Source organism: Melanotaenia boesemani, chromosome 10, assembly GCF_017639745.1.
Source record: "Melanotaenia boesemani isolate fMelBoe1 chromosome 10, fMelBoe1.pri, whole genome shotgun sequence".
NCBI classification, from domain to species: domain Eukaryota; kingdom Metazoa; phylum Chordata; class Actinopteri; order Atheriniformes; family Melanotaeniidae; genus Melanotaenia; species Melanotaenia boesemani.
In genome coordinates this window covers 14,178,788-14,204,412 of record NC_055691.1, presented here as the reverse complement: position 1 = coordinate 14,204,412, position 25,625 = coordinate 14,178,788, and the positions used below count along the sequence as shown (strand labels likewise).

The following is a 25,625-nucleotide window of genomic DNA, read 5'->3' as shown; positions in this document are numbered from 1 at the left end:
TTGCACTTGAGAAGTTTTTTACAAAAACCCTTCGTCAGATTCATGAACATGTTTGTATCTTTTCCTCTTAAATTGGTGAATACAAATCTCTTATAAGTTGAAAGAACAGACCTGCCGGCCCAGCTTTGCACAGGTAAATGCCCCATAAATGCCCATAAATGGTCCTGACTTATGGGTCATATGCAAACTGATAAATGAAAACCAAAAATATGAATAAAGATGTGCAATGAAACCGGATTGTTCTCATTTTGAAATGTTTACTTGATTGTAAATAACCACATGGTGAGCTACAAATAATATAAAAACAGCTTTATATACAAACAGATCTTTAATTAGTTCTAAACTTGGACAGCAACCTGCAGTCTGGTTCCATGAATGCGTAAAGATGCACATCCTCACAGTGCCATGGCTAAAGGGGGAAGTGGTACACTGTAGAATAAAAGGTCATTACGTAGCCTACTGTACCTTCTAGAGTTTGGAAAGCAAATTTCCACCTGCTGTAGCATCATTTTAAGATGGGGTTTGTCATCTTAATGAATCCTCCAGGTGAGTCTGATAGATGTTATTAACAAGGAAACTATCTAAATTTCCTAATAAAACTAGTTATTGCAATAAAAAAGATGCTGTTTTAGTAAATTTAATTATTAAAAGCACATTCAAAATTCAAGATGTAAGATCTTTATGATCATTATGCAAGCATAACAAAATTTTGAAGTCTTTCAGCTTAAGTACACATAAGAAAATAGAAAAATAATAAGCACACATAAATAAGTAAAAAATAAAGATACACAATATATAAGAGATATAAGAACACCTGTATTTTTACAGTCAGCCAATAAAAGAAAAAGGATCCCCCACTTCCATAAAATTCCTCTATGATTGGTCATATTGTTGTACCTGTGTTGCATTCACAGAAGCCAGGAAATTACAAAACTACCATCTTCTTTAATGTCATAAGGCAGCTGAGGGATTGTAAACCTATTCCTTCTGAGGTGAGAAAACATTCGGGGCTTGATGTGGAATGTTCAGGGCTAGAGCCGGGAATGCCCAGGCCAGGCGACACCCCTGGTGTCGGCTTTCAGATGTTTGTAAGAGTACTCCTGCGTGTTCGTAGGATTTTTTCTTAGCTAAGATACAAATATTTTCATGAATGCCCCAATTTTTGTAAAATGTATAATTTAAGAACAAAGTTGTTCTTAAGGTAGATGAGGCCTATTGTGAATGCTCATTCGCACCCTTGTGTGAACCAAAGGAGAGAACTCCGGTTTGCTTGAAAATCCAGGGTGTCGGTTCACTTCCAAATGAACCCTGGTGTGGTCTACATACAGTGTGAAAGCAAACGGACCATCCAGTGAACCAAAGAGAGGAAGTGATGTAGGATGTGTTGTAGAACAACAAGCAGGATAGTTCGCTGTCTGTCCTGCTGCTCAGATTCTGGTGAAAGCTGTATGAGGTTTAAACACCAAAGTAAAAACAGAGCAACCAAGACTGCTTAAACTCAGTATTGCTCCATTGTTTACTTGCAGTGAACAAGCTTTTTTTGGTCCTGACCCATCAATGAGCTGGATTTTCTTCTTCTTGCATCTTGGTCAGCAGTCATTTCATGAAATAGCAGCCACATTGGCTGCTGATCAAAAATCAGTTTAGAGCCCTTATTAGAACATAAATATGACAGACAGTCAGATATTTTCTCTGTCTTGATTTCACTTTAAATATCCCAAAAATGTTGCTAGCTGCTGCCATGCATTCATACACAAGCAGCAGAGCAGTGCATGCTTTGCACAGTGACCACACTGCAAAAACGTAAGGGCATGAATGATTAATATGTTGGTTTATTTGAATCTTATAAGTTTGTGTCCAAGACTATCTGTTTTGAACTGGAAATATACAGTGATGAAAATACATTTTTTCATTAGTTCTGCTAATGTATTAATGAGACATCACCATTAATAGTAGAAAATATTAATTTCCTCTCAAATTAAAACAGTTTGATTTGGGAAGAAGCTCATGAAGTCCTCACAACTGAGAGTTAAGGGAATATGTGGCTTAACAGTGCCGTCACACTTCCTCAGATTGATTGAAAAAAAGAGAAGTGAATAAAGAAAAAGTGTAATACGACTTAAATGTTAGCATCAACATAGAGATGAACAGTTTACAAACAGGCTGTGGTATATTTACTTTTATCTGTGTCAGATGACAATGGCATGTTTGAAGAGGATAATCTTCCAAAATCCACCATCCATTACAGGTACAAAACTTAATCCCTCACCGTCACTCAGAGTGGGTAGTATAATCTTATCTATAGGCAAAGGCTGTAAAATTAGTCTAACAGGTGTGATTCATTGAACATCCGATACCGTGAGAAAACGAATGTCCAGCAGTGTTATTTTCCCTCACTCTGCATAATTAATCATCCTGATGTTGTCACTAAAGTTTGCCTTTGCTGGGAACACTCTGAATCTCCCTTTGAGACTCAGACCTAATTCCCAAATTCTCCTCTTGCCATCTCCTCTTCCTGGAATGTGCCATTCGCACATGAATGGGGGGGTGCTGTTGCCTTTCTTTACTGCTGTCAGGATGTACGTCAGCTCATTAGAATGAGAATGACACAGACCAACCTATACAACCCAGAGCCAGCCCTGGCATTAGGGGAACAGTGACCCATAAAACGTCACAAATGTCAATGATTAAGCCGGCAAGTCATGCAGAGTTCTCCTTTTCTAACAGTGATGCCGTGTCACCCATTAAACAGCACAGTGGTGGTAACAGATGAGTTGAAATAAGGCCATTGTGAGACTCTGAGAGTCTTCTCCTGTCTTTGGATAATCTCTGGTTTCTCACAGGAGTTAGGCCCTACGATGCTAAATGAAAGCACAGCGTGACAAACTCATACACAAGGCCCTGAGACAGTTATGTACACGAAACACGCAAAGAGTAAATATGTTCTCTAATACATTAGGACATTGAGCAATAATAGTTTAAATACATATTTAACTGAAATGATAATATAATATAATATAATATAATATAATATAATATAATATAATATAATATAATATAATATAATATAATATAATATAATATAAACGCCTGTGTCCTCAATGATGCAAATGGGTCTACAGTCCTTTGCAATCCATTTGGCAAATGTATTAGTTTATCTGAAGCCTTACTTATTGGCCTGCGCTCATTCAGCGTGGTCTGGCGCTGGAAGGCCCAGCAAACTCCTGCTTAGCGTTGGCATGGTACTTCAGACCAAGGCCGGCTTTACGCAGGGGCAAGAGGGGGCAGTGCCCCCTCAAACAAACATTCTGCCCCCTCAATCAAATGCGCCGAAATGGGCAAATCTCTCCAAACGCTCTCTCCCCTCTGTACTGAACTCTGTGTGTCGGAGCTTCACAGGATCCATTGTACTGTCTTCAACAAGTCCTTCCCACCACCACAGAAAACAACCAATCAGTGTTTAGTATGCAAATGAGTTGACATACAGCCTGATCTTGCGGTGTCATATTTCTCCCCCTCGTAGAGAGAGCGGCTGCTGAGCTCCAGCGGTAAAACTTATAGAGTAAAGCTCTGTTAAATGTGTTGTAGCGATACTGAATAAATACTTATAATAACAGACGTATTTATTGCATCTATTCTGTCAACTGGGGTTTGTTTCTGTTCTATTTAAACGTGTCTACGCCTGTTAGTAGGAGCAGTGATCAATCACGCACGGGCCATAGATGTGACTGCCTCCTCGGTACTAGACTGAGGGAAAACGAGCTGCGCATATGAGACCCCTCAAGCTCCGCCCAGCCTTTAGTTCAGCATGCTAGTTTGAAGAAAAAAATAACAGAAAGTTTCACTCTACATTCCCGCTGCTTTCAGCAGTTCAGCTCAGAGCTTCATGTATGCCTTGTTGGTTCTTAAAATTTTGATGAAGGATCATTTAGTTTTTACTCATTTTCATTTATTATTATCATTATTTCCCCCTGAAGGTTCACTGCCTTATTTTGGTAGGGGGTTTAATTTTTTGCTCTGTTATTGTTGTGCTTGATAGTTATGATTCTTTAATCATTATGGTCTATATACAGACAGAAACAAACACACAGATAGTTGAGTTTATTGTTATTAGTTTCAAATTTATTCAAAATGCTTAGACATCTAATGGCTGTCCAATAGGGCAATTGTTATTTTGTTGGTTGTTAAAGCTTTGATAATGGATCATTCTTTTCTTTTTTCTTACTTCATTTTGTTATTGATATTTTCTGTTCCCCCCCTGAGGGATTGCCACCTTATTGTGGTCAGGGGGTTTGCGTGCCTCAGTGACTCTAAGAGCTATACCAGCAGGAGCTTTGGTTTCAGGTGGGACACCCAAGCTGGACAGGTCTTAGAGTAGAGGCCTGACAAAGTGCAATCCATTTCTTTGAAGTTGGACTCCACTAACAGCACAGTTCCGTTAAAGAAACACTTAAAAAACAACAACAAGAAAATGCTGACGTATGTACTCATAATGCCCCCTTCAAATTTATGCCTGCCCCCTCATGTATGCATTCCTAGAACCGGCCCTGCTTCAGACTAGAGCAGCTTCTGTGAAAATTAAACTCTTTCTTACAAATCATGCAAAACACTCTTTGTTTATCTTCTCGTTCCGTCGATGTTCCTTTTATACATAAACCCCTCTGTAGTCTCGTCTTGTTCCATCTGGGGCTGTTTTTCTATCCTCCACCGTTGACACCACCTTGCCCAGCTGTCTTAAAGGAGGACTGATGGACATAAGGGGATTGTCTTGCTGTGCATGCGTTAATTGTGTTAAAAATATTAACGCAATTAATTACATAAATTAATTAACGCCGTTAATGCGTTATTTTGACAGCCCTAAATATAATATAATGAACCAGTTGGAGATAATTTAAATTTTGTGACATGGTTCTTGCTGCTGGAAGTAGCCGTGAGAAGAAAGGACACTGTGGTCCTAAAGGTAGGCTGTGCTGCTTAAACCACTTCCTGTCGGTACTAAGTGGTCCAATGTGTTCCAAAAAATATCCCCTCACACCAACTATTGATACAAGGCTGGATGGATTCATGTTTTCATATTGTTTCCACCAAATTCTGACCCTTCCATCTGAATGTTGCAGCTGAAATGGAGACTCATCAGACCAGGCAACATTTTTCCATCTTCTATTGTCCGGTTTTGGTAAGTTTGTGTGAATTGTAGCAGCAGTTTCCTGTTCTTAGCTGACAGGAGTAGGACCTGGTGTGGTCTTCTGCTGCTGTAGCCCATCTGCTTCAAGGCTGGATGTGTGTTAAAAGGTGGTTTTCTACATACCTTGGTTGGAACCAGTGGTTATTTGACTTCCTGTTGCCTTTTTATCATCTCCAACCAGACAGCTGGTGCTCACTGGATATTTTCTCTTTTTCAGACCATACCATGAGTTGGTTATGTGTGAAAATCCCAGTAGATCAGCAGTTTCTGAAATACTCTGAAATATCAGCCCGTATGTCACCAACAATCATGCTACATTGAAAGTCACTTAAATCTTTTCTTCTTCATTATGATGCTCTGTTTACATTTAGTCAAGTTTTCTTGATCTTGACTAAATGTAGAGTTGCTGCCATGTGATTGGCTGATTAGATGTTTGTGTTAACAAACAATTGAGCAGGATTAGCTGATAAGGTAGCCAGTGACTGAATCATATTGTATCGTATCATATTGTATCGTATCGTGTCGTATCATATTGTATTGTATCATATTGTACCGTATCGCTCTTATATCTGACTTGCTGGATACTTTATCAGTTTCATTGAAATTAATTAGGGCTGGCTGTTTTCTTTCCTGCAGGCGATTGGTGAGTTGTTTGAGAGGATCAAGCAGGAGAACAAAGCAAATGGACACCTGAACAGTGACAACGGACTCTTCTTTACCAACTTGTACATTACACCTGTTCTCAAAAACATAAGCCTGCACCTAGAAGAAGGCAAGATGCTCGCAGTAGCTGGATCTACTGGCTCAGGGAAGGTATGTCAAAAAAAAAACTCATCCAAAGGAAACAAGCAAGAAACGTTGACGTACCAACACCATATTTGGATAAAAGTCAGAGAGAGTCTCTTTTCCTATTTCCTTCAGAGTTCGCTGCTCATGCTGATCCTAGGTGAGCTGGTGCCATCGGAGGGTAAAATCAGACACAGTGGTCGTGTTTCCTATTCCTCACAGACATCTTGGATCATGCCAGGGACCATTCGTGACAACATCCTCTTCGGCCTGACCTATGACGAGTACCGCTACACTTCAATTATCAAGGCCTGCCAGCTAGAGGAGGTACCTGTCATTCATTCTGCTTCTCTTCCGTCTTTGTTCAGTCATGGCAGCTGATCATGAAAACTAAACAAACGCTGTCTTACCGCTTTTTAAAATGCTAAATAAAAATACTCTTTATTACAGGAAGGTAACCCCAGATGCTCATGCTTTCAGTCAAGTCTGAGTCTGAAAGAACGAGCAGGTTTAGTATTGGTTGCTCTCAGAGCAGCAGATATTTCAAGTAAAATAATCCCAAGTCTCTTTTCTTTCACTGAACTGAAGCTTTCCACTCAGTTGTGCGTTTGGAGCCACTGCAAGGCTTTAAAAGGTTCAGGTTTCCCCAGTCCACATTTACACCAATTATGTTCCACACTCATGTAGACACACATATTTGCACATTCTGTCTGTTACTCTGATACTCACACTCTCATAAGCCTCGGTGTTGAGTGATTCCCCTCAGCAGAATAATGTCTCTCCTGTTGCCATGGAAATCTCACTGGGATGCAATATGAGCCTTTTAGTTCTCAGTGACGGACATTACCACATCCATGAGGCTGGAAAGATAAATCAGATCTGGAAGCTGTGAGGCCTGATGTTCAGTACTTAAAAAATCTGTGCAAATAAAACGTGTTTTTTTCACATGTAGATAAAGTAGGTATTTATTGTAGGACGTATATGTTTAATGACTTTCTGGAACAATTAAATAACTGGGACAAAAATTCAGTGACTTTTTTAAAACTTGTTTATATTTTTGATGTCCTTTTAAAGCTTTATTTTTTACTTAGATCAGTTCTTCAAGTCATACAATGAGTAACACTGTTTGACGGCCATGTTTTGTTCATGCTCCACAGCACTGACAGCACCTCGGTGATTTTAACAAAAACACATCATGTTGTAATAGCAAACAAAGCCACCATGCAATACTGCTCCCGCTTTAAAGAAACAAACAGCTTTCATTTTGTCTTTGAAAAGAGATGTCAAACATGGTGCAATACGTCAATAAAACTGAAACAACAGGAGCCACAATACAGAAGTCAGACAGCCGGTTCTGCTATACGTTGGATGGAAATGACAAGTCTTCCTGTGTGAACTCATTGTCACTGTTGGGACTTATTAATACAAGACAGCCTATGAAACTTAGCTGATCTCTATTTTAGTGAGGTTTTTTTTTATCAGACTGAGGCTTAGTTGTTTTTTTATTTCTGCCTCTAGCGATTTAAGTTTATGTCAAACTGTCAAATACAGTATGTGGCTCTTAATAAATGTTGTTTTTACCGTGTCTAAAAGAATGTAAACCTTTCAAGAAACTCTATTTCTTTGCTGATGAGAATAGGATTTAATATGAACAATAGCAATTAATATTTATTGAAAAAATAGGTTGAAAAGTAGAAACCAAATGCAACTAAAATGAATGTAGACATATTTTTTAAAAAAGGCACAAGACAAGAAACGTTATAAACAAATAGGAAAAAAAAGGCAGAGTGATTTCAGGTGAGGGATAAAGTAGAGATAAAGTGATAAAGTGGAGCATCTTCCTGGAGCCAGGCCTGGGAAGGGCACTCCCCAGCAAGTACCTCATGGTTGAACCTTGACATCTGGGGCTTGGCTGGACCCAATGTAAAAAAGCTGCAGTACATCAACTCACACCGGGAGCATGTCAGACATGGAGCGCTTGCAAATGCAGTCCTTGTAGTTAGATCTGCAACATCACGAAATTACAGGAATATTGGAGAATCTTGTGATTCTCCACCTCCAGAATAAACGTCTTGTCGTACATGATGGAAAAAACAAAACAAAATACAACACTGAGACCCCCTGACTGCGACCAATTGACTTCTGACCTGGTGTCACTGGTAATGACGTAATGTTTACATAGTTCATCAATCACAAATCTGCACAGGGGCTTTTAATTTGAAATTTACCGGATGCTTTACACTGCTCCCATGTCTGATTTCCTGTCTGTCCCTATCTGAACTGCTGAGCATGTATTTTTAGTGGATTTTAGTGGATTTTTAGCGTAGAGCCACTACGAGAAGCGTCTGAGACGCTTCTGACACGTGTGCTTGATGTGAGCCAAACCATTGACTAAAAGAGACACAATTGGCTCCGGATGCTGTGGCGTACATGGACCCAGTGGACATGGACTGTTATTGCCTTCGGCTCATAACCTGTATAGAGGTTAGCATCCCTCTGCCTTTGGATGGGGGGGACAGGTCCTGATTGTTGTTTGCGCCTATGTGCCAAAAAACAAACAAACAAAAAAACATGATCTTCAATTAACTTACATACATCAACATGAGATAGGACGACCACTGACAAACAAAGGTCAATGAACAAGCAAGTTCTTGAAATCAGACTAAACCAGTAAAGATTAGAGATGAAAGTTATTCACACTTGAAGTTCATTTTTTAAACTCATGAGAAGTTGAAATTGTTCAGCCCACAAATGGCTCAGCATGTTTGGTGCAAATCTGACGAGGACCCCTTACAATGATTGAAGAGACCCAACAGTCAAGACTCGCAGTGGTGAGTCTGGTGTTGTAGAGACACTTTCAGAAATGATAATGATCTAAAGGAAAAGTAAAAAAACAAACCAGGAGCTAAAACCTACCTGAGAACAAAGAGACACGTAGAACAACACATCCTCTACATCTTTGCTGCATTCACTTCCTACTTTGCGTCTTTGTATTTCAGTATCCTGAGTCTAAGGTGATCATTTGTAAGAGAAAATAAAATGATTTCTGTCCTAAATCTAGAGCCAAACAAGAAAACCTTTACAGACAGCCATGTCAGAGATCTACAACTGTCTGTAATTCTTCACTATTGTTGCCCCCTGAACCGCCAGACAGACTGCTGTGGGTGGTCTAACCTCTGTAAACTCATCTTTTGCCTCCAGCCTCTTTTGTCCACCTTTTGTTCACAGTGAAACACACATGCTGTTTTTTTTTACCATGTTGCCTTAGTTTACAAGCTGTTAAACAACCTGGTAACTTGATCCCTATGCACTCCTGTTGGGACAACGGAAGCTGCCAGTAAAAAGGTAGGAAGCTTTAATGATGATAAACTTCATCATGAACACTTCATCCTCATGTGTTTGGGTATCTATTTTTTTGCTACTCATTATCCTCAAAGTCACCGTACAGTTTGTCTGTTTGTCACATTCTTCATCTGTGGTTAATGCGTTCTGTGTAGTTAGACCTGAGACTGCTCATTCTCTTACCAATTCTGTCTTTTTGATCTGTCTTTGAGCAAAAACTGTTTTGTTGTCTGAAATCTTACCAAAAATACCCATAAACTCATCAACATCTCCAAATTAATTCATATTGTAAAGAGTCTTATAAGAAATATTTAATAAGACCCTTTAAAAGGGCATATCCTTTTATAGCAAGGATAGGATGCTCCTTTTGTTTTTAAGATCAAGCAATAGTGGTCGTCCTCCCATCCAAATGGACTACCAATACCCTGGTTAAAAGTCAAGATGGCCACCGCTCCATGGTTCTGCATCCACAATGGAGCGGTGGCCCCAAGATGTTATGGACACAGGAAGGGATTGGGTTTGAGCCAAAATTGGAGACAGTTACAGTAAGCCATGTCCACATAGGGAGGAGTTCAGGTGTATCTGCTAAAGAGTTTAATCATTTGGTTGTTTCGTCCACATGGACCCATGGAGCCCAAAAATGCATGTTTTTTTAAATCGAGTCCCGAAGTGTATAAATGTGAAATTGGCAGGGTTTCGTTTCCTTGTTTACAACTCATATGCTTCTTTCCTGAGCCAGTGATTACAGCACCACTTACAGGTCTGGCATTTGTACTACAGCTTTCTCAGTGGTTTTGCGTGGATGCACAAATTTCTTAAAACAATTTTGTCTCTACAGAAAACCTTTTAAAACAAAATCAGTCTAGCCATAGACTCCCCATAGACTGGTATAATATACTCTCACTTTGTCTTGAGGTTCTGCTTTGATACTGCGTTCACTCAGCATTAATGTTAAATGCTTATAGATGCATATTTAGCTGTTTTCTCTACTGTGTAATAATGGTTGTTCAGTAAGCCATATTTTTAAAGCTGAATAATTATTTCTTGTCTTTTTTTTTTTTTTTTTTTTTGCTCGTATTGTGTCAACGTCTCCTTTGTATTCATGCAAAGTTACAACCTATCAGATTCTCCCTGTGCTTTATGGTATTGCCAGAGCAATGTCTTTTTGCAAGCCTCTTTTACTCTGGGTTGCCTCAGAACCTTTTAAAAAATTAACCATAATGTTAATTTTATTATACTTGCTTGGTTTAGTTTTTGGATGCTTACGAGGATTTTAGCTAAGTTATGTGATCCCATTGATACTCAACAAATGAACCTAGATGGCAAAATCTTGATGTTTGACATGAATTGAATTAATTGATGTTGAAAATATGAAAAGCACATCATTTCCTGCCAATGCTCTCATTGTCAGTACAGTTTTTGTCTTCTATTGTGGCTTTCCTACCAGTTGATGTGACTAGTGCATTTAATCATTTAGCCCAATGACCTCTTTGTTTTTTTCTCTTGAAGGACTTTGCTTTGCTGCCCGAGAAAGACAAAACACCCCTCGTCGATGGAGGGGTGACCCTAAGTGGAGGTCAAAGAGCTCGCATCTGCTTAGCCAGGTAGCCTCTGTCACACCTGAGCATCTGTCAGCACCCCTTACTCACCCCCTCAGATCTGTCAGCACCACTGAGAAGTTGAGTCTTTTCCACCCTTAGACTGTTAAACAACAAATATTTGGGATATATGTTTTCATGGCTCAAGGAAGTTTAAAGATAAAAATATAACCTTTTATCCCAAAGCATGGGTCAAAAAGAGCTCCTCACACACCTTTTAAGATGTTTAAAATGTGCATGGTAATTTAGGAATCCTAACCATTCATGGAATTCTAGAAAAAAATAAACTCATTTTAGTTTCAGTTTATCTCTGTTTGCGAGATTTAAATCTTCACAGTAAATAATCACATTTTCCCAAACCTGTCATTGATATCTGCTGTGTTTTAAGGTCTCAGATTAAAAGACAAAAGTTTTCTACATCCCTGATAGAATTTTATTGCTTCCTTAAATCTCAGTCTCTCTCGTAGTCCTGTGCATTATTTATAGGTTTAGTGTGCTGGCATTGATTTGTGTCCAGCGATTGGTTACTTGCCTCTGCTATCACTGTAAATGTTTACTTAAAGTGATTAGTATACCTACAGAAAACTGATTTCCTCTTCACACTTTGTAAATATCCAGCTTCTCCTGCTTGACTCTTTCTAAAGAATTTCTTTAATGTTTGACTTTTTTTTAACCTATTTTATTTAATTTAATTTTATTTACTTATTTTTTATATTTTTCATGTGTGTGATCTCTCCCCAGAGCTGTGTATAAAGATGCAGACCTTTACCTGCTCGATGCTCCATTCACCCATCTGGACATTGCAACAGAGAAAGAGATCTTTGAAAAGTATGTATCCCAACAGAGAGTCTTTCATGTGAGGGGTTGTGGGGGTGGAAGAACTGAAGTGTGAGTTCAAGGTCAAGGCTATCTCTTTTTGTTTCAGACACAGTCGTTTTGACTGTGGTGAGCTCAGGCAGCTTTATCACAGTGTAAACTTCAGGAAATTAGATGTTTTATAAGCTCAACAAAAGGGAAATTTTCTTTTGATGAAATGTTGACTGAGGCATTCTTTCAGAGTGGAGGAGCAGCCAAATTTAGTCAGATACTGTAGCTAACCATACCTATGAGGGTAAGTATAAACTTAGCATGTTGGTGGATTATTTCTTTGTTGTAAATGCCTTTTTGGGATGAGCAGCAGAGTTAATTGCACCCATGAAAAACATGCTAAATCTTATCTTCTAATGCCAAAAAACAGATTCTGCTGTCAATTCTTGTTTGGTGTCATTTATTGGATGAAATCAGTGTTTCTCAGTCCTGGTCCTCGGGGACCACTGTCGTGCATGTTTTAGAGGTGTCCATCTTTAACACACCTGGCTCAAATGAATGGCTCATTAGCAGGCTTGCAAAAAACTTGACAAGCAGTTCAATTAATCTGAATCAGGTGTACTGAAGAACTGAAACATGCAGTTGTCCCTGAGGACTAGGATTGAGAAACGCTGGATTAAATGATTGAAGTGTGAAGAGTGTGAAAATGTGAACACTTTCTTCATTTAACACACAAGGGCCTCAGTAGCGTGGGAGAATCATACATAGCCACATTAGCCTGGTACCTTCACCTAATATTCTCTAGATAGCAAAAATTTCTTGGCTCAAATATGGTCTACATCTGCAGTTTTGTTTGGCCCATATTTGGCCTTGGATTACAGTGTTGACTCCATGTGAGTATTGCTCCCTAAATTCAGCCAATCTGGCCCACACAATACATGCTGTAATCCATTTCCAAGCCAACAACTGATATCTGGACCACAAGTGGCCTGCACAACACCTGCCAGTGCAATACCTATGCCAATACTTTAGTGCCAAAAGTTGCACAGATTAGACCTAAATGCATCTGCTAGCTAGGTGGTCACCAGCCTGGTCAGACATGGCATCCCATTTAATCATAATTACCAGTCAGCCAATGTGGTTGTGTTGGTCACTCTGGTACGAACAGCAGCCCAAGCTCCCACAAGTATTCAACAAAGATGAGGTCAGGACTGCAGGCAGGTCATTTCATCCTGTAGAGGTAGTCTGTGATAAACCTGCTTTTTGGGGACCAGTGTTGTCATCCTGTAGGATAGAGTTCAGGCCCAGACTGTGGAGATATGGGATCACCAGTAGTAGAATCTCATCTCCACATCTCTCTGCATTGAGATTTCCTCCATTGAGGGAGATGCCACCCCACTCGATCACACTGCCTCCACCAAAAGCTGTTATCTTATTGCTGCAGCAATCAACATCACATTCTCCACGTCTTCCCCACACTTTGAACCTAAAGAGGAGAGAGAGAGAGACAGTGAGAGAGCGAGAGACAGAGAGAGGGAGAGAGATAGCGAGAGAAAGAGAGAGAGGTGGTCGACTGGTTTGATGCACAGCAGGTCTGAGTCAGAGGGGGAGGACATTGGAACAGAGAAGTTTGCTGTGAGAAACTTCCTGTTTAGCAGTGAATGTTTTGCTACAAGCTTTAGCAATAAACACCACACAGCTCTTCTAGTTCCAGCAGTCGTGCGTCTGCTTCACCACTGCTGGGTAAAGTGAAGGGAGCTAACCCTGAAACTAGCTGCTGCTTCAGCCAGGAGGAATCACTGCACGAATCAGTGGGTTTAGTATTTATCAAATCTTAGTTTTCATCCTCGAGAGGCAAATTTTCCCCTCCAGAATCAGAGATGGCTAACTGCTTAGAAAGCACTACATCAACATCAGTGTTAGGGATTATATTTGTTAGCTGATTCTGGATCGTGCGTCAGCTGACTCGTCCTCAGTCAGAAGGAATAGACAGACTCCAGTAGTACAGTTCAATTGCATTTACTTCAGAGGGTTCAATGGGAGGAGGTACAATGGTACAATGGATTCTTCAGGTGCCTGTGTCTCATTATTTGCGTAGGTATGTGTGTGGGTGTGGTTATATAGGTAGGAACGCACACGGAACTCAAACCCACAGGATTAACACAGGATGGGGCATGGATGGCAATCTTTGCCCTGTAGATGCTGTGCTTGTACTGTCGAGACACTGTCGGGACCAGAAAAACAAAACTTAAGCCACTATAATCGAGCAGAACTACAATAGGACAGGGGCATTCTGGGTAACGTAGTCTCTGTTAGTCCAGAAGCCTTAACAGTGTTTGATATGTTGCATGTTTTATAAAATATATTGTGATATGTTTTCTCTGTAATCCACTCTGAATCACTGAATATGAGCGCTCACTGGCTTCGTATGTTGTGTTTCAAATGCAATTTCATCATAAAAGTTGAATTGACCTCCCACCCTCCCCTCAACTCCCTTCGCCTATCAATTGTGTTACATTGAAGTTTCACGTGACTGCCATCTAGTGGTTGATAGTAGTAACAGGTTTAAGCGCTTTTTCTGGAAATATGGTTTGTTGACGTTTAGAGGGTTAAGAGGGAAATAAACAGACTTTTCAACAGTATAATATTTATTACCAAGAAGCATTGTAACAACAAAGGAATAATCCACCAAACACTTATTTCCTTGCTGTTTGTGTTGAGTTTATCTTTGTAGTGAAGTGCACTCTGTATTTCTTTTTAAACAATAGCTCTTTTTTGATAGATTTTCTATAAAAAATAATGTATACACTTTCCGTATCACAACAGATGTATATGTAAACTGATGGCCTCTAAGACCCGTGTTGTGGTTACCAGCAAGTTGGAGCATCTGAAACGAGCAGACAAAATTCTCCTGCTGCACAATGGAGACTGCTACTTCCATGGCACGTTCTCAGAGCTGCAGTCACAACGCCCAGATTTCAGCTCCCTTTTGCTTGGCCTCGGATCTTACGACAACATGAACGCAGAGAGGCGCAACTCTGTTCTTACAGAAACCCTGCGCAGAGTCTCGATTGACGAAACTGCTAGTTTTCGAGGCTCTGAGCCGATTCGCCAGTCATTCCGCCAAGCACTTCCTCAAAGCCAAGCCGTCGGCGATGGTTATCCTGAAAAACGCAAGCAGTCACTTATCCTCAACCCTCTGACAGCTGCCCGCAAGTTCTCATTCATTGGGAGCTCCCAGCAGACAAATACCTACCAGGCCACAACATTAGAGGATGGAGTTCATGATCTTTCAGAGAGAAGGTTCTCTGTAGTACCTGAGGATGATCAAGTAGAAGAGGGGCTTCCAAGGAGTCCCCTGTACCACCATGGGTTGCAGCATCTGAGTGGGCAGCGGCGCCAGTCTGTCTTGGCATTCATCACTAATGCTCAGGGTCAAGAGCGCAGAGAGCAGATGCAGTCGTCCTTCAGAAAAAAGCTGTCCATCACACCGCAGTGCAACCTGGCGTCTGAACTTGACATCTATGCCAGACGTCTGTCCAAGGACAGTGTTTTAGACATTAGCGAGGAAGTGGGAGAAGAGGACATGGAGGTAGGACTTCTTAACATTTGTACACTCTTTTTTGCTTTAGGATTAATAATAAAAAAAAAAATCCAATGTTGAGACTCACTGAAAAATCTTTTTTCTAACTAATTTTTAAGATCCTGTGAATGGAAACACTAATAACGTTTGTTACAAATAAGAGTGCTCAAAATAAACACTTTATTAGATTCACCTTGCCTGTACCAGTTTAGACCCCCCTTTTCATTCAGAACTGATGTTGGAAACATTCCTCAGATCTTTTGCCCCATATTGACATGACAGCGTCCCACAGTTGATGCAGATTTCTCGGCTGCACATCCATGATGAGAATCTCTCGTTCCACCACATCCCAAAGATGCTCTTTTGAATTTAGATTTGGTGACTGTGGAAGTCACTGGAGTACAGAGGAACCAGTAGAACGTCTTCTTGACCATGTCTATGTAATGGGTGTGTCTGCTGTCCTTGAATAGAATAGAATAGAATAGATCTTTATTGTCCACTAAAGTGAAAAGAATTGTCTTTAGCTCACCGTCACACCCGACACACACTTCTAAAATACATTAATGCATTGGTGCAACTAAAGCACAAATACAAATTCCACAAAAATACATGTGAAACATCTAAAATTTAAACATTAACAGACAGGGCAGAGGGTGATCGCTATCTGGGTGGCGTGGCTCAGTGGGTAGAGTGGTCGTATTGTAGCCTGATGGTTACTGGTTCGATCCTCGGCCTGTCGAGCTCGTGTCGAGGTGTCCCTGAGCAAGACACCGAACCCCAAATTGCTCCTGATGGGTCGTGATTGATTGTGAAGTGCTTTAGGTAAATACAGACCATTTACCATTCTCTGAGCTTTGTCCTTACAGTATAAGTATTCACAAGAGGCAGTTAGAGTTTTCCAAAAACTTTACAATTCCTGGTTAATTTGTTTTTACACCTAAAACTTAGGACATAAAAAGTTAAAACACTCTGGTTGTGTGAAACATACACACGTTTTAAAATCTGAGGACTGACACCAGCACAGCTTATCCATCTGAGAAGACTGAATCTCTGTAAACACTTCTTGAAAATTTTTTATTTTTTTTTATTTTTTTTAGAAAATTTTAGCCAGTGGTCAAGAACTGTCTTAAGAAATATAAAAGTTTCCTCTGTTTCAACAAGTTGGCCTCTAAGTAAAACGGGTTCTACTGTTGTATCTTGTTTGGTGCTGATTACCAAACTCCTTTGTTTTTGATACATTAATCTCTAGCTGGCGAGCGAGACACCATGCACACCAATGCCGTTGGTGCAAAGCTTGTGATACATTTCTGTTTCTCAGCAAGTCGGCAATATACACTTTCTACAACCGAAAGACTTTCTACATGCTGTCCAATGTTGTTAATGTAAGTGTTTGACAATTATTCTTGCCGATTGGACAATAAACTCCATAGAAAAATAATGAAGTGAGGCAGACAGAACTTTGCTCCACCTTGTGGGGGTGCACGTGAGCTGGTGGGTGCTTGTTGCAACTGTGCTAAAGTGTTAGTGAAAGTCAGCAGGTCATGTGTGCTACAGCAGTTTGTTTATTTTATGCTCTGCTTCGTCTGACTGCTCAGATAGAGGATTATATATCTAAACTAAATGAAAAGACGGAAAACATTCATACAGATAAGACAGGTCAAGAAAGACTTAACTCTGGGTAGTCTATTATCTCTTTAGAGGCAGAGAGACTTAAAACCACAGGAAAATTAGGTGAACTTTCACAGCCAAGTAGGTCTTTTTGAGGAGCATTTTCTTTAAAAATAGATAAAAACAAAAATGAAAATCAACTATTTGAAAATAATTTTACCTTTAGTGACCTTTATTCTACTTTTGTTATTCTCTTGATAAGCAACCTGTATTAAAATTGATTAAAATATTTAAAAAATAACTAAGAATTTAACTGAGGATCAAAATTCAGTTTGTGTTCACATCTTTCTACTTTATGTTGTTTAGAATGAGTATGAATTGTTTAGAACTCATGAAGGGAGGAAATTTGCTTTACTCATGATCTCTTGCTAATTCTTTTCTACAATCATTTAGACACTTTTCTCCAAATCGACTTACATCTGAAGGTGGTTGAGCAGTAGCATTAAGGGTCTAAGGACCCACCAGGACTCACACTGGGGTCTCCCACACTGGAGACAATGCCCTGCCAACTAAGTTATCCAGCCAACTGGGCTATAAAAGAAAAGCTCTTTCAGAGAACCTATGTTCCTTTGGGTGTGTTTGTGTTGATGTGTGAGTGAGCGAGGTTAATACTATGATGGGATATGAAACTTTTCCGGTGGTCAGTTTACTGACAGTTAAATAGATATTGAGTTTTTACAATTGTAAATCTGACTGCAAAGGAATCAGAGCCTCACCAGCCATGAACCTCACTGCACTTCACTGGATTACATAGTAAAATATACCTAATAAAGTGGCTGGTGAGTATAAGATAAAGCAGATGTAGTCACACATCAGTTTACAGATTTAAGGCATTGAGTTTATTTATTTATTTCATTGAAATGGGGTGTAATGGATCTCTTTGGGATGTAACATCTACATAATATTGAAAATATATATAAAAGTGAACAGCATTAAACGGATCAGTAAACATTTTGTCATCTCAAAATAATAATTAGTAGGAAAATGTAATCAACTCACTGTTTAGTTGAACAAGTCAGTGTTTTTTTTTTCTTTTTAATGGCAGTCTATTGGAGCCCCTAACTTGAATGTTGACTACACATTTTAAACCTAGTGGCTTTGTCCTGGTGTAATGAATATAGGTATAATGAAGCTATAAACGTTAATACACTTGCAGAGAAGTTGGTCCTTCCCTAAATTTAAAGCAGCATTTGAAGCACAGCAGTATTACAGGTGGAAAAAGGTCTTTTTGTGTTACACAAGTCTGTTATTAAGGAACATTTCTGCTTCCTCACAGCAATGCTTTGCAGATGAACGTGAAAATGTCTTTGAGACTACCTCGTGGAGCACTTACCTCCGCTACGTTTTCACCAATAGGAGCTTAATCTACGTCCTAATCTTCATTGTGATCGTCTTTGTCATTGAGGTAAAACCCAACCACTTTAAAATTAATATGCCATTTTTTGTATTTATGTGACTTAAAATAACATTGTATGCCTTTTATCCCTTTCTATCAATAGGTTGCTGGTTCAGTCATTGGTATTTTCCTAATCACTGAGTGAGTGTTGTGTTTCATGTTCCTTCAGACCTAGACACCAGCCATCAAAGTTTATTCTTTCTTTTTTTACTGTTTATTATCTTTTCTTTGTTTGAGTTTCAGTTTGTGGATTATGAATAGATGTAAATAGAAGACATCATAGTTATTATTAAATTAAAAAGCTTCTAAACCCTCCAGTCACATGAAACTTCCTAGTCAGTGAGATGAAATTGTAGCTACGAAAATCTGCTAAGCTAGCTACTTTTTGCAGGAATTTATTATTAATATTTTTTTCCTTTGTCATTACCTAATTTAACTGTTGCTTTATTCTTTATGGTTATGTTTTAACTAGCAAAATGAATAAATTTGATCAATGAAATAAATGTACAGGTATAAATCAGAGGGGAATGAAAAACTAGAATTATCTTGACTTAGCTTTAGTTTAGGGTTAGGCTAGCTACATTAGCTGTATGTACGAAGTGCTTCCAGCACGGAAAATTACACTTTTTGGCTCTTATAGTAATTTCTACAAAGCCTGTCTGGTAATATTGGAACAATATATATTGTATTGTATGGTCATGGCTTATCAGGAGGGAAGAGATATGGGCACATGGTCACATACTACAAAGACATGGCTACACATTACAAATGTGTCTATAACTTGCCCAGTGTCTGCAAAGTGTTTTTCTTTCAAACTATGTGCCTCAAGGCCTGTACACACTCCATATGAACAAAGATTTTTTTTTGGTTTTCTCAAGGTGGCAAAAACAAGAACAGATTTAGTTTTGGTCAGGACATTTCATATTTGACAAAAACTTAGGTTCACACAGTGTCTTTATATGTCTTTGATGATGGATTAACTCTGCCAGTTCTACCTCAAAACAATCTATTCAACCTCAGAAAAGCGTAAATGATAACGTCCCACTTTTCTGTATTAACTAGTCTCACTTAAAATTTCTGAGCAATCTCACAATGGCTGTCGGATACCACAAAGTTCTGCTGAAAAAGTTCTGCCGAGATGATGTGTTGAGAGCAAACTGCGAGAAAAAAGTCTTTCTTCTATTAAAGCCCCTGTGCAGTATCTTAGCTGTTCCTAGGACTGCGCTCTTCTGGATTCATCTGGATGGTCAAATGTTTCTCCAGGTGGAGCCACTACTCCACCATGAGGGACATGAACCCCAGTGCTCTAATGACCACTGGTACTACCGTTGCCTTCACCTTCCAGGCTTTCTCCAGCTCTTCCTTGAGTCCTTGGTATTTCTTCAGTTTCTTGTGTTTCTTCTTCCTGATATTGCCATCGTTCGGGGTGGCTACTTTGATCACAATGTCTTTCCCTTGCTGCTTATCCATGATCACAATGTCCGGTTGGTTGGCAACTACCATTTTGTTGGTCTGTATCTGGAAGTCTCACAGGATTTTGGCTCTCTCATTCTCCACCACCTTGGGAGGTGTTGCCCAGTATGACCTAGAGGTCTCCAGTCCATATTCTGCACAGATGTTTCTGTACACTATGCCGGCTACTTAGTTATGGCATTTGTCTGTCTGGTTTTGCAGTCTCGGGTGACAGCTCTATCAGCCAGCAGCTGGTGTTTTGCTCCTCTGGTATTTTTTATCAATGCCCTTTCTGTGTCTCTGTCATGTATGTGCCCACTGATGATGTTAACTCTTTGATCACAAGCTGTGATTGCAGCTTCCATTCGGGTTTGTTGGAACACTGAGTTACAAGCTGTTTTGATGTCAACGTTGAATGTGGGTATCAAAGCATCTATGTCCCATATTCTCTTCTTGTATCCCCGTTCACTAGGGTTACTAGAGTAGTTGCATTTCAACAGTGCGTTGTTCACATCTTGTGTCCTTTGCCACTTGTTTTGTGTTCCAGTAGTCCACTCCATGATATGAGATAGTTAGGCAGTACTGCATTTGTAGAGGGATAGCCATTTAGCAGTACTGTATAAAGAGGAGTGGTGTGTGTGATTTCTACATCCACTAATTAAATGCAGAGCACAATAGTACACAGGATCTAGCTTCTTAAGATCCTGACCAGAGGCATTAAAAAAATAATAGATCACAATAATGAAGCAGAGGTGAGGAAGTCTGATGTCAAATATTCTCTTGTTTTGAAGGAGAAATTGGATTTTTTTTCCTAAAGAAGAAACCCAACTTTGCTTTTAGCTTGGAAAAGTAAAGTGCCAGGGATAGGCAGCTTCAGTTCTTGAAGGAAAACCTGCTGGACATTGGCCCTTGAGGACTGGGGCTCTCTGTTGTGGCCATTACCAACAACTGGCTATTATTTGGACACATTGGTAATCAGTGACCATGATTTAGTAACGTGTGGCCACGGATTAAAATATGTCTCTCTATGTTACCAGACAGACTCTGTTCATTTAATCTTTTATCTAAGCTGTTTTTTTCAGTGCTGACTGATGGGTGGGGCTTTCCAGGGATTTATGCTCTACATGAGTTCTTTAGGTCATAACCTTAACTACTAACTTCCACTTGCTTTAGCTCTCCTACCTTATCTGTGTAGATATGCATATTTTAAATTCTCAGACAGAATTTCAGACCATTTTTCATTTTCCACCTTTTACTTTGTTCAACCAGCAAGATCTGGAGGGATGGCGCCAACCCCAACTCTCCCAACTACATCAGCGAGCAGCACCCCAATTCCTCTTCACCCCCTGTCCACCTAGCAATCATCGTCACACCAACCAGTGCTTACTACATCATCTACATCTTTGTGGCACATTCGGATAGCATACTGGCCTTGGGGGTCTTCAGGGGTCTCCCTTTAGTGCACACATTGCTCACAGTGTCCAAAAGACTGCATGAACAGATGCTTAGTGCTGTGCTACGAGCACCCATGTCAGTGCTCAACAAAATGAAAACAGGTGCTTTGATTTTTATTAATATCATTAACATATTCTGTTAGTTGAAGAAAAATCACAAATAAAAGTGTAGTAAAGTATCCATGTATTCACATTTGATTAACTGTATAGAGAGCTTTGCCAATTAGCTAATTGGCCTTTTGTTAAAATGCAGTTAAAGACAGAGTTGTTCCTTATATATATGTTTTCCTTTTAGGCCGGATAATGAACAGATTCACCAAGGACATGGCCATCATCGATGACATGCTGCCTCTTGTGCTTTTTGACCTGGTACAGGTAAATTAAGCAACACAATGATGCTACATAATGTAACAGTAACATAAAATCAAATAATTTAGACTATTAGGCTATCTTACTACTCCAAATGATGCCCATTGTCTGATCTTTCACCACTTCTTTTCCCACTCCAGCTGTCATTACTCGTCATCGGTTGCATCTTCACTGTGTCCATTATGCGGCCATACATCTTCATCGCTGCCATCCCTCTAGCTGTTATCTTTGTGGTCCTCAGGAAGTATTTTTTACAAACTGGACAGCAGCTCAAGCAATTAGAGGCTGAAGGTAAGAAAAAATTAAGAGGAGCTATTTTCTCTGGCAGTTGCAAAGAGTGGAATCAGTTAATATTTTGCATTTATTTGGCACTCTTAAGCTTGTTACATACTCCATGAGAAGCAAAACGTTTATTCTTGTTCTTGAGGGCATGAGAAGAAGAAAAAAGTTTGTATTGGTCCGGTCAGTTCATACTCCATGAGAAGCTTTGTCCACGATGGGGCAGGGATTAATGATTTTATATTTAATGAAAAACTGCATCCATGGTAGAGTGGGGTTGTGCATGCAACGGTATCCATGTCTTTAAAGGGGTAGTGCACTCAAAAATGTGTTTTTTGAGCTAAACAACCAAAATTACTTAATTGTGATGAAAACTACATATACTGTAATATAAATTATTTTAAAAACAGGATTTCGTGGGTAAAAAAATAGCTCGTAACGCTCTCTACAGGGTAAAACCAGGTTATGTTTTTTGTGACATAGAGCCGTATCTATGTCATGAGAAAATTTTAAAAACCCCACAGCCCCCTCTCTCCAGATGCAAACAGACGGGTCGTCGCCTTGCAGGCATAGAAAACCACGCTCATCAATGCATATGAAGAGATGTGAACTTATATGGTGTAGATTTGCTGGTTTCAGACTTCTATTCTTTCACAGAGTTTCTGATTAAATATTCCTGCAATGGGATGGATTTGTGCTTTTGAGAGGTGTAAAAGTAACGTGTGGTGATGAGGAGTGGGTGAATCAGCTGTCAGTGTGTGTATGTATCAGTGATGCTTGGGTTGATCCACAATGAGCGGTTGCAAGTCACCAATAAAGCTAATAAAGATGTTTATTAAAATATTCACATTTTATGCTTGGGACAGCATCAAGGAGGAGCGGGGTGAAATCTGTGGCGCTGTGCCACACATTGGTCCATGCGTGGGAAACCCAATGCTTTTTGTTTTTGTTTGCAACTCTTTGGCTGATAGTTTGCAACGTTTTTGCCTCACATTGATGAGACGGACATCTTTGAAATAAGCAGTTTCTTCTTTCAAAGAACATTTTTGTAGTTTGCTTCGAGAGGAGAACTTATTAGAAGGTCTAAAGTGTAATATCACATTTTAGCATCTCGCACGGCTCTGATGCTGCCTGATTGAAGGAAAAAACAATGTTTTCAGCTGTAGAGAACTGTTTACCTCCCTAGCTGAGCAACTTTATACCATCTATGCATATCTGTCTGAAGTAATACCAAATTAGAAAGACGACTATGGAAAAACAAGATAAAAGACCCAGCTGATACCATACCATTTGGTACTGTGGAATGGAAACGCACCATATTTGATGCTTTTCTGGACAGAATGGCAACACATGTTTTGGTGCCACTTAAGCTTTAAATGTCCATACATAAAAACAAAAAGGGTCCCAGAAAATACATTTTTCCCTCTCTTTGTTTTGACAATAAAGTATTGGGGAAGAGTAAACAGTCCAATGACAAAATGGCAAAAATTCAGGATGAGTCAAAGTAAGAACACGATGGAACGAAAAGTACAAAGGAAGAGAGACTTGGAGGGCAAAGTCCGCAGACATAACAAGAGGATGGCCCAGGGCAAAGAGGGCAAATGTCAGTTTGAAAAATGAAAACATGACGTGGAAGGGTTGAGGGAGAGGATGGACAGGCTGCCACAGATGGGTGGAGAGAGCTGAAGGAAGTGAGGTAGGTTTGGTTTTATTTGGCTACGCTTGCAAATATGTCTGAAATTTCAGCCTCCAGCCCATAAACACTGTCCTTGTATTTACTCAATAATCCACAAAGCACTGCCACAAAATAAGATTTTTCCAAGGAAAAGTGTGGCATGCACAGTCATCACTTTTCTCCTCAAATGTTATCACTGCAAACTGCTTTATATAAAAGTAATATAGATTAACAAAGAAACAACATAGATTACATTTCAGTTCAGAGATCATACCACCACAGATTAACGATAAAGTTGTGTAGCTGGTGAAGCTGAGCAGGTTTATGCAGTCAGAGGATGAAAAACTAGGCCATTGGACTGTTGACAAAGCTGTCAGTCTGTTTGTTGGATTTCCTTGTCTGCCCACCGCCAGTTCTTTCACTGAACGCATGCTTTGGTGATGACGATGAGGTCTTTCCGGAGCTTCTGAGAGCACGTCGGGTCAGAGAAGAGCTGAGCTGGGATTTCCTCTTACCCCATCCTGGTGGTGTTCCTTCTGGTGTTTTTTTACACAGACTGTCAGACAGAATACAGTGGAAACAATCTGTATGAAACTCTGTTCGTACTGTACTCAAACATAACCTTTTTGTTTTTTTAAGTTTTGGTCTCAACTACAAATACAATGAAACTAGGAAATTGTTAAAAAAAAACTGAACAGAATACAATGATCTGTTAACCCTTTTCAACCTATATCTAGTTGAATGCACTACAGCACGTGTCAAAGTCAACGCCCACAGGCCATACTCAACCCACCATAACTCCAGGCCAGAGTCCAGACTTAACATAGAGAAGCAGCGTTTAGCTGTTATGCTTCAAACAAGTGGAACAAACTGCCAGTAGAGATTAAACTTTCACCAAATGTAGATACTTTCTTGGAAAGTATCCAAGTTTTAGAGAATCTGGAGAAATTTTGGCAAGTAAGCAGCAAGACCAAAAACCAACATTAAAGGCCTGTGACCTTTGAACCTTCTGGTAGCAATGCATTCAAAACCGACATCATTCTCTAAAGCAGTTTCTCAAGTGTTTCTTCTCTACATTTTCAAGGAAAACTGAAAACTTTATCATGCAAAGTGAAAGCCATAGACAAAGGGAAAAAGGATGTGGTCTGACAAGTCCACATTTCAGATGTTTTTGTAAATCATGGATATCGTATCCTCCAGGCTGGTGGTTCCCTAAGAACACAGGTGGTCCACGAGGTTTTGACTGTACAGAGCTTGTGTGATTGTTAAAATTAAAGTTATGTCCACACAGAGATGAGTTTAGGTGTATCAGTTGATGGTTATTGACGTTTTTATTTGGATCTTTTGTTTTCATGGAACTTGTGTTTTAGGAGCCTGAAAACACAAACTTTTTATACCAAGAACTGGATTCATAAGTTTGTGTTTTCAGGCTCTCTGGCAGGGCCCAAAGAGAATTAATGGGATCATCAAAATCTGCTGTGCAACAATATTTTTAAAAAAACATATATCCTTAGTCATAAATAAAAAAGATACTTAGTAGACCACACCTCGTGTTCAGCCCAATCAGTTATTATCCATGTGCTGTGTGGTTTAGAGAGGTCAGTGAGCTGGGAGCAGTGCTGGTTATACAGTCTAACTGCTGACACTTTAATCATCATCCTCCGGTCTCTCACCATGTCAGTGTCCTGAAGGACAATACGTTGGGGACCACAGCTCTAGCAGCTGTCAAACAAAGCTGGTTTTGCAGTTTTAAATCTCGGAAGGTTTTGACTTCACACACAGTATTTAGTCCATTCAGAATAACTGAAGTACAAATGATGGCACATTATGGCAACTGCCATGTATGGCAGGAGATATAAAAGGTGGATTCTAAGAAAAAAACCATGTTATTTTAGTAAAGTGATTAGATAGCCATAGAAACTGTTTTTATTATATATTTGACTTTTGATTTTGTGACACGCTGCATCTTTAAGGTCTTGTCCACATGAGCATTGTGAAAAACACAGATTTTCCTCTGTGTTTGCATCTTTT

At 39.6% G+C, this 25,625-nt stretch overlaps 1 protein-coding gene across 1 annotated transcript in view; it reads left to right on the top strand.

Annotated features, from left to right (window-relative positions):
• cftr (CF transmembrane conductance regulator) overlaps positions 1-25,625 on the top strand; it is a 62,103-nt gene that overhangs the window by 20,967 nt on the left and 15,511 nt on the right. The window contains exons 10-19 of the mRNA XM_041996673.1: positions 5,822-5,998; positions 6,107-6,298; positions 10,823-10,917; positions 11,653-11,739; positions 14,545-15,310; positions 18,246-18,374; positions 18,469-18,506; positions 21,087-21,373; positions 21,567-21,646; positions 21,781-21,931. Of these exons, the coding sequence (XP_041852607.1) occupies positions 5,822-5,998; positions 6,107-6,298; positions 10,823-10,917; positions 11,653-11,739; positions 14,545-15,310; positions 18,246-18,374; positions 18,469-18,506; positions 21,087-21,373; positions 21,567-21,646; positions 21,781-21,931 (2,002 nt within the window). The remainder of the gene's footprint in view (positions 1-5,821; positions 5,999-6,106; positions 6,299-10,822; positions 10,918-11,652; positions 11,740-14,544; positions 15,311-18,245; positions 18,375-18,468; positions 18,507-21,086; positions 21,374-21,566; positions 21,647-21,780; positions 21,932-25,625) is intronic.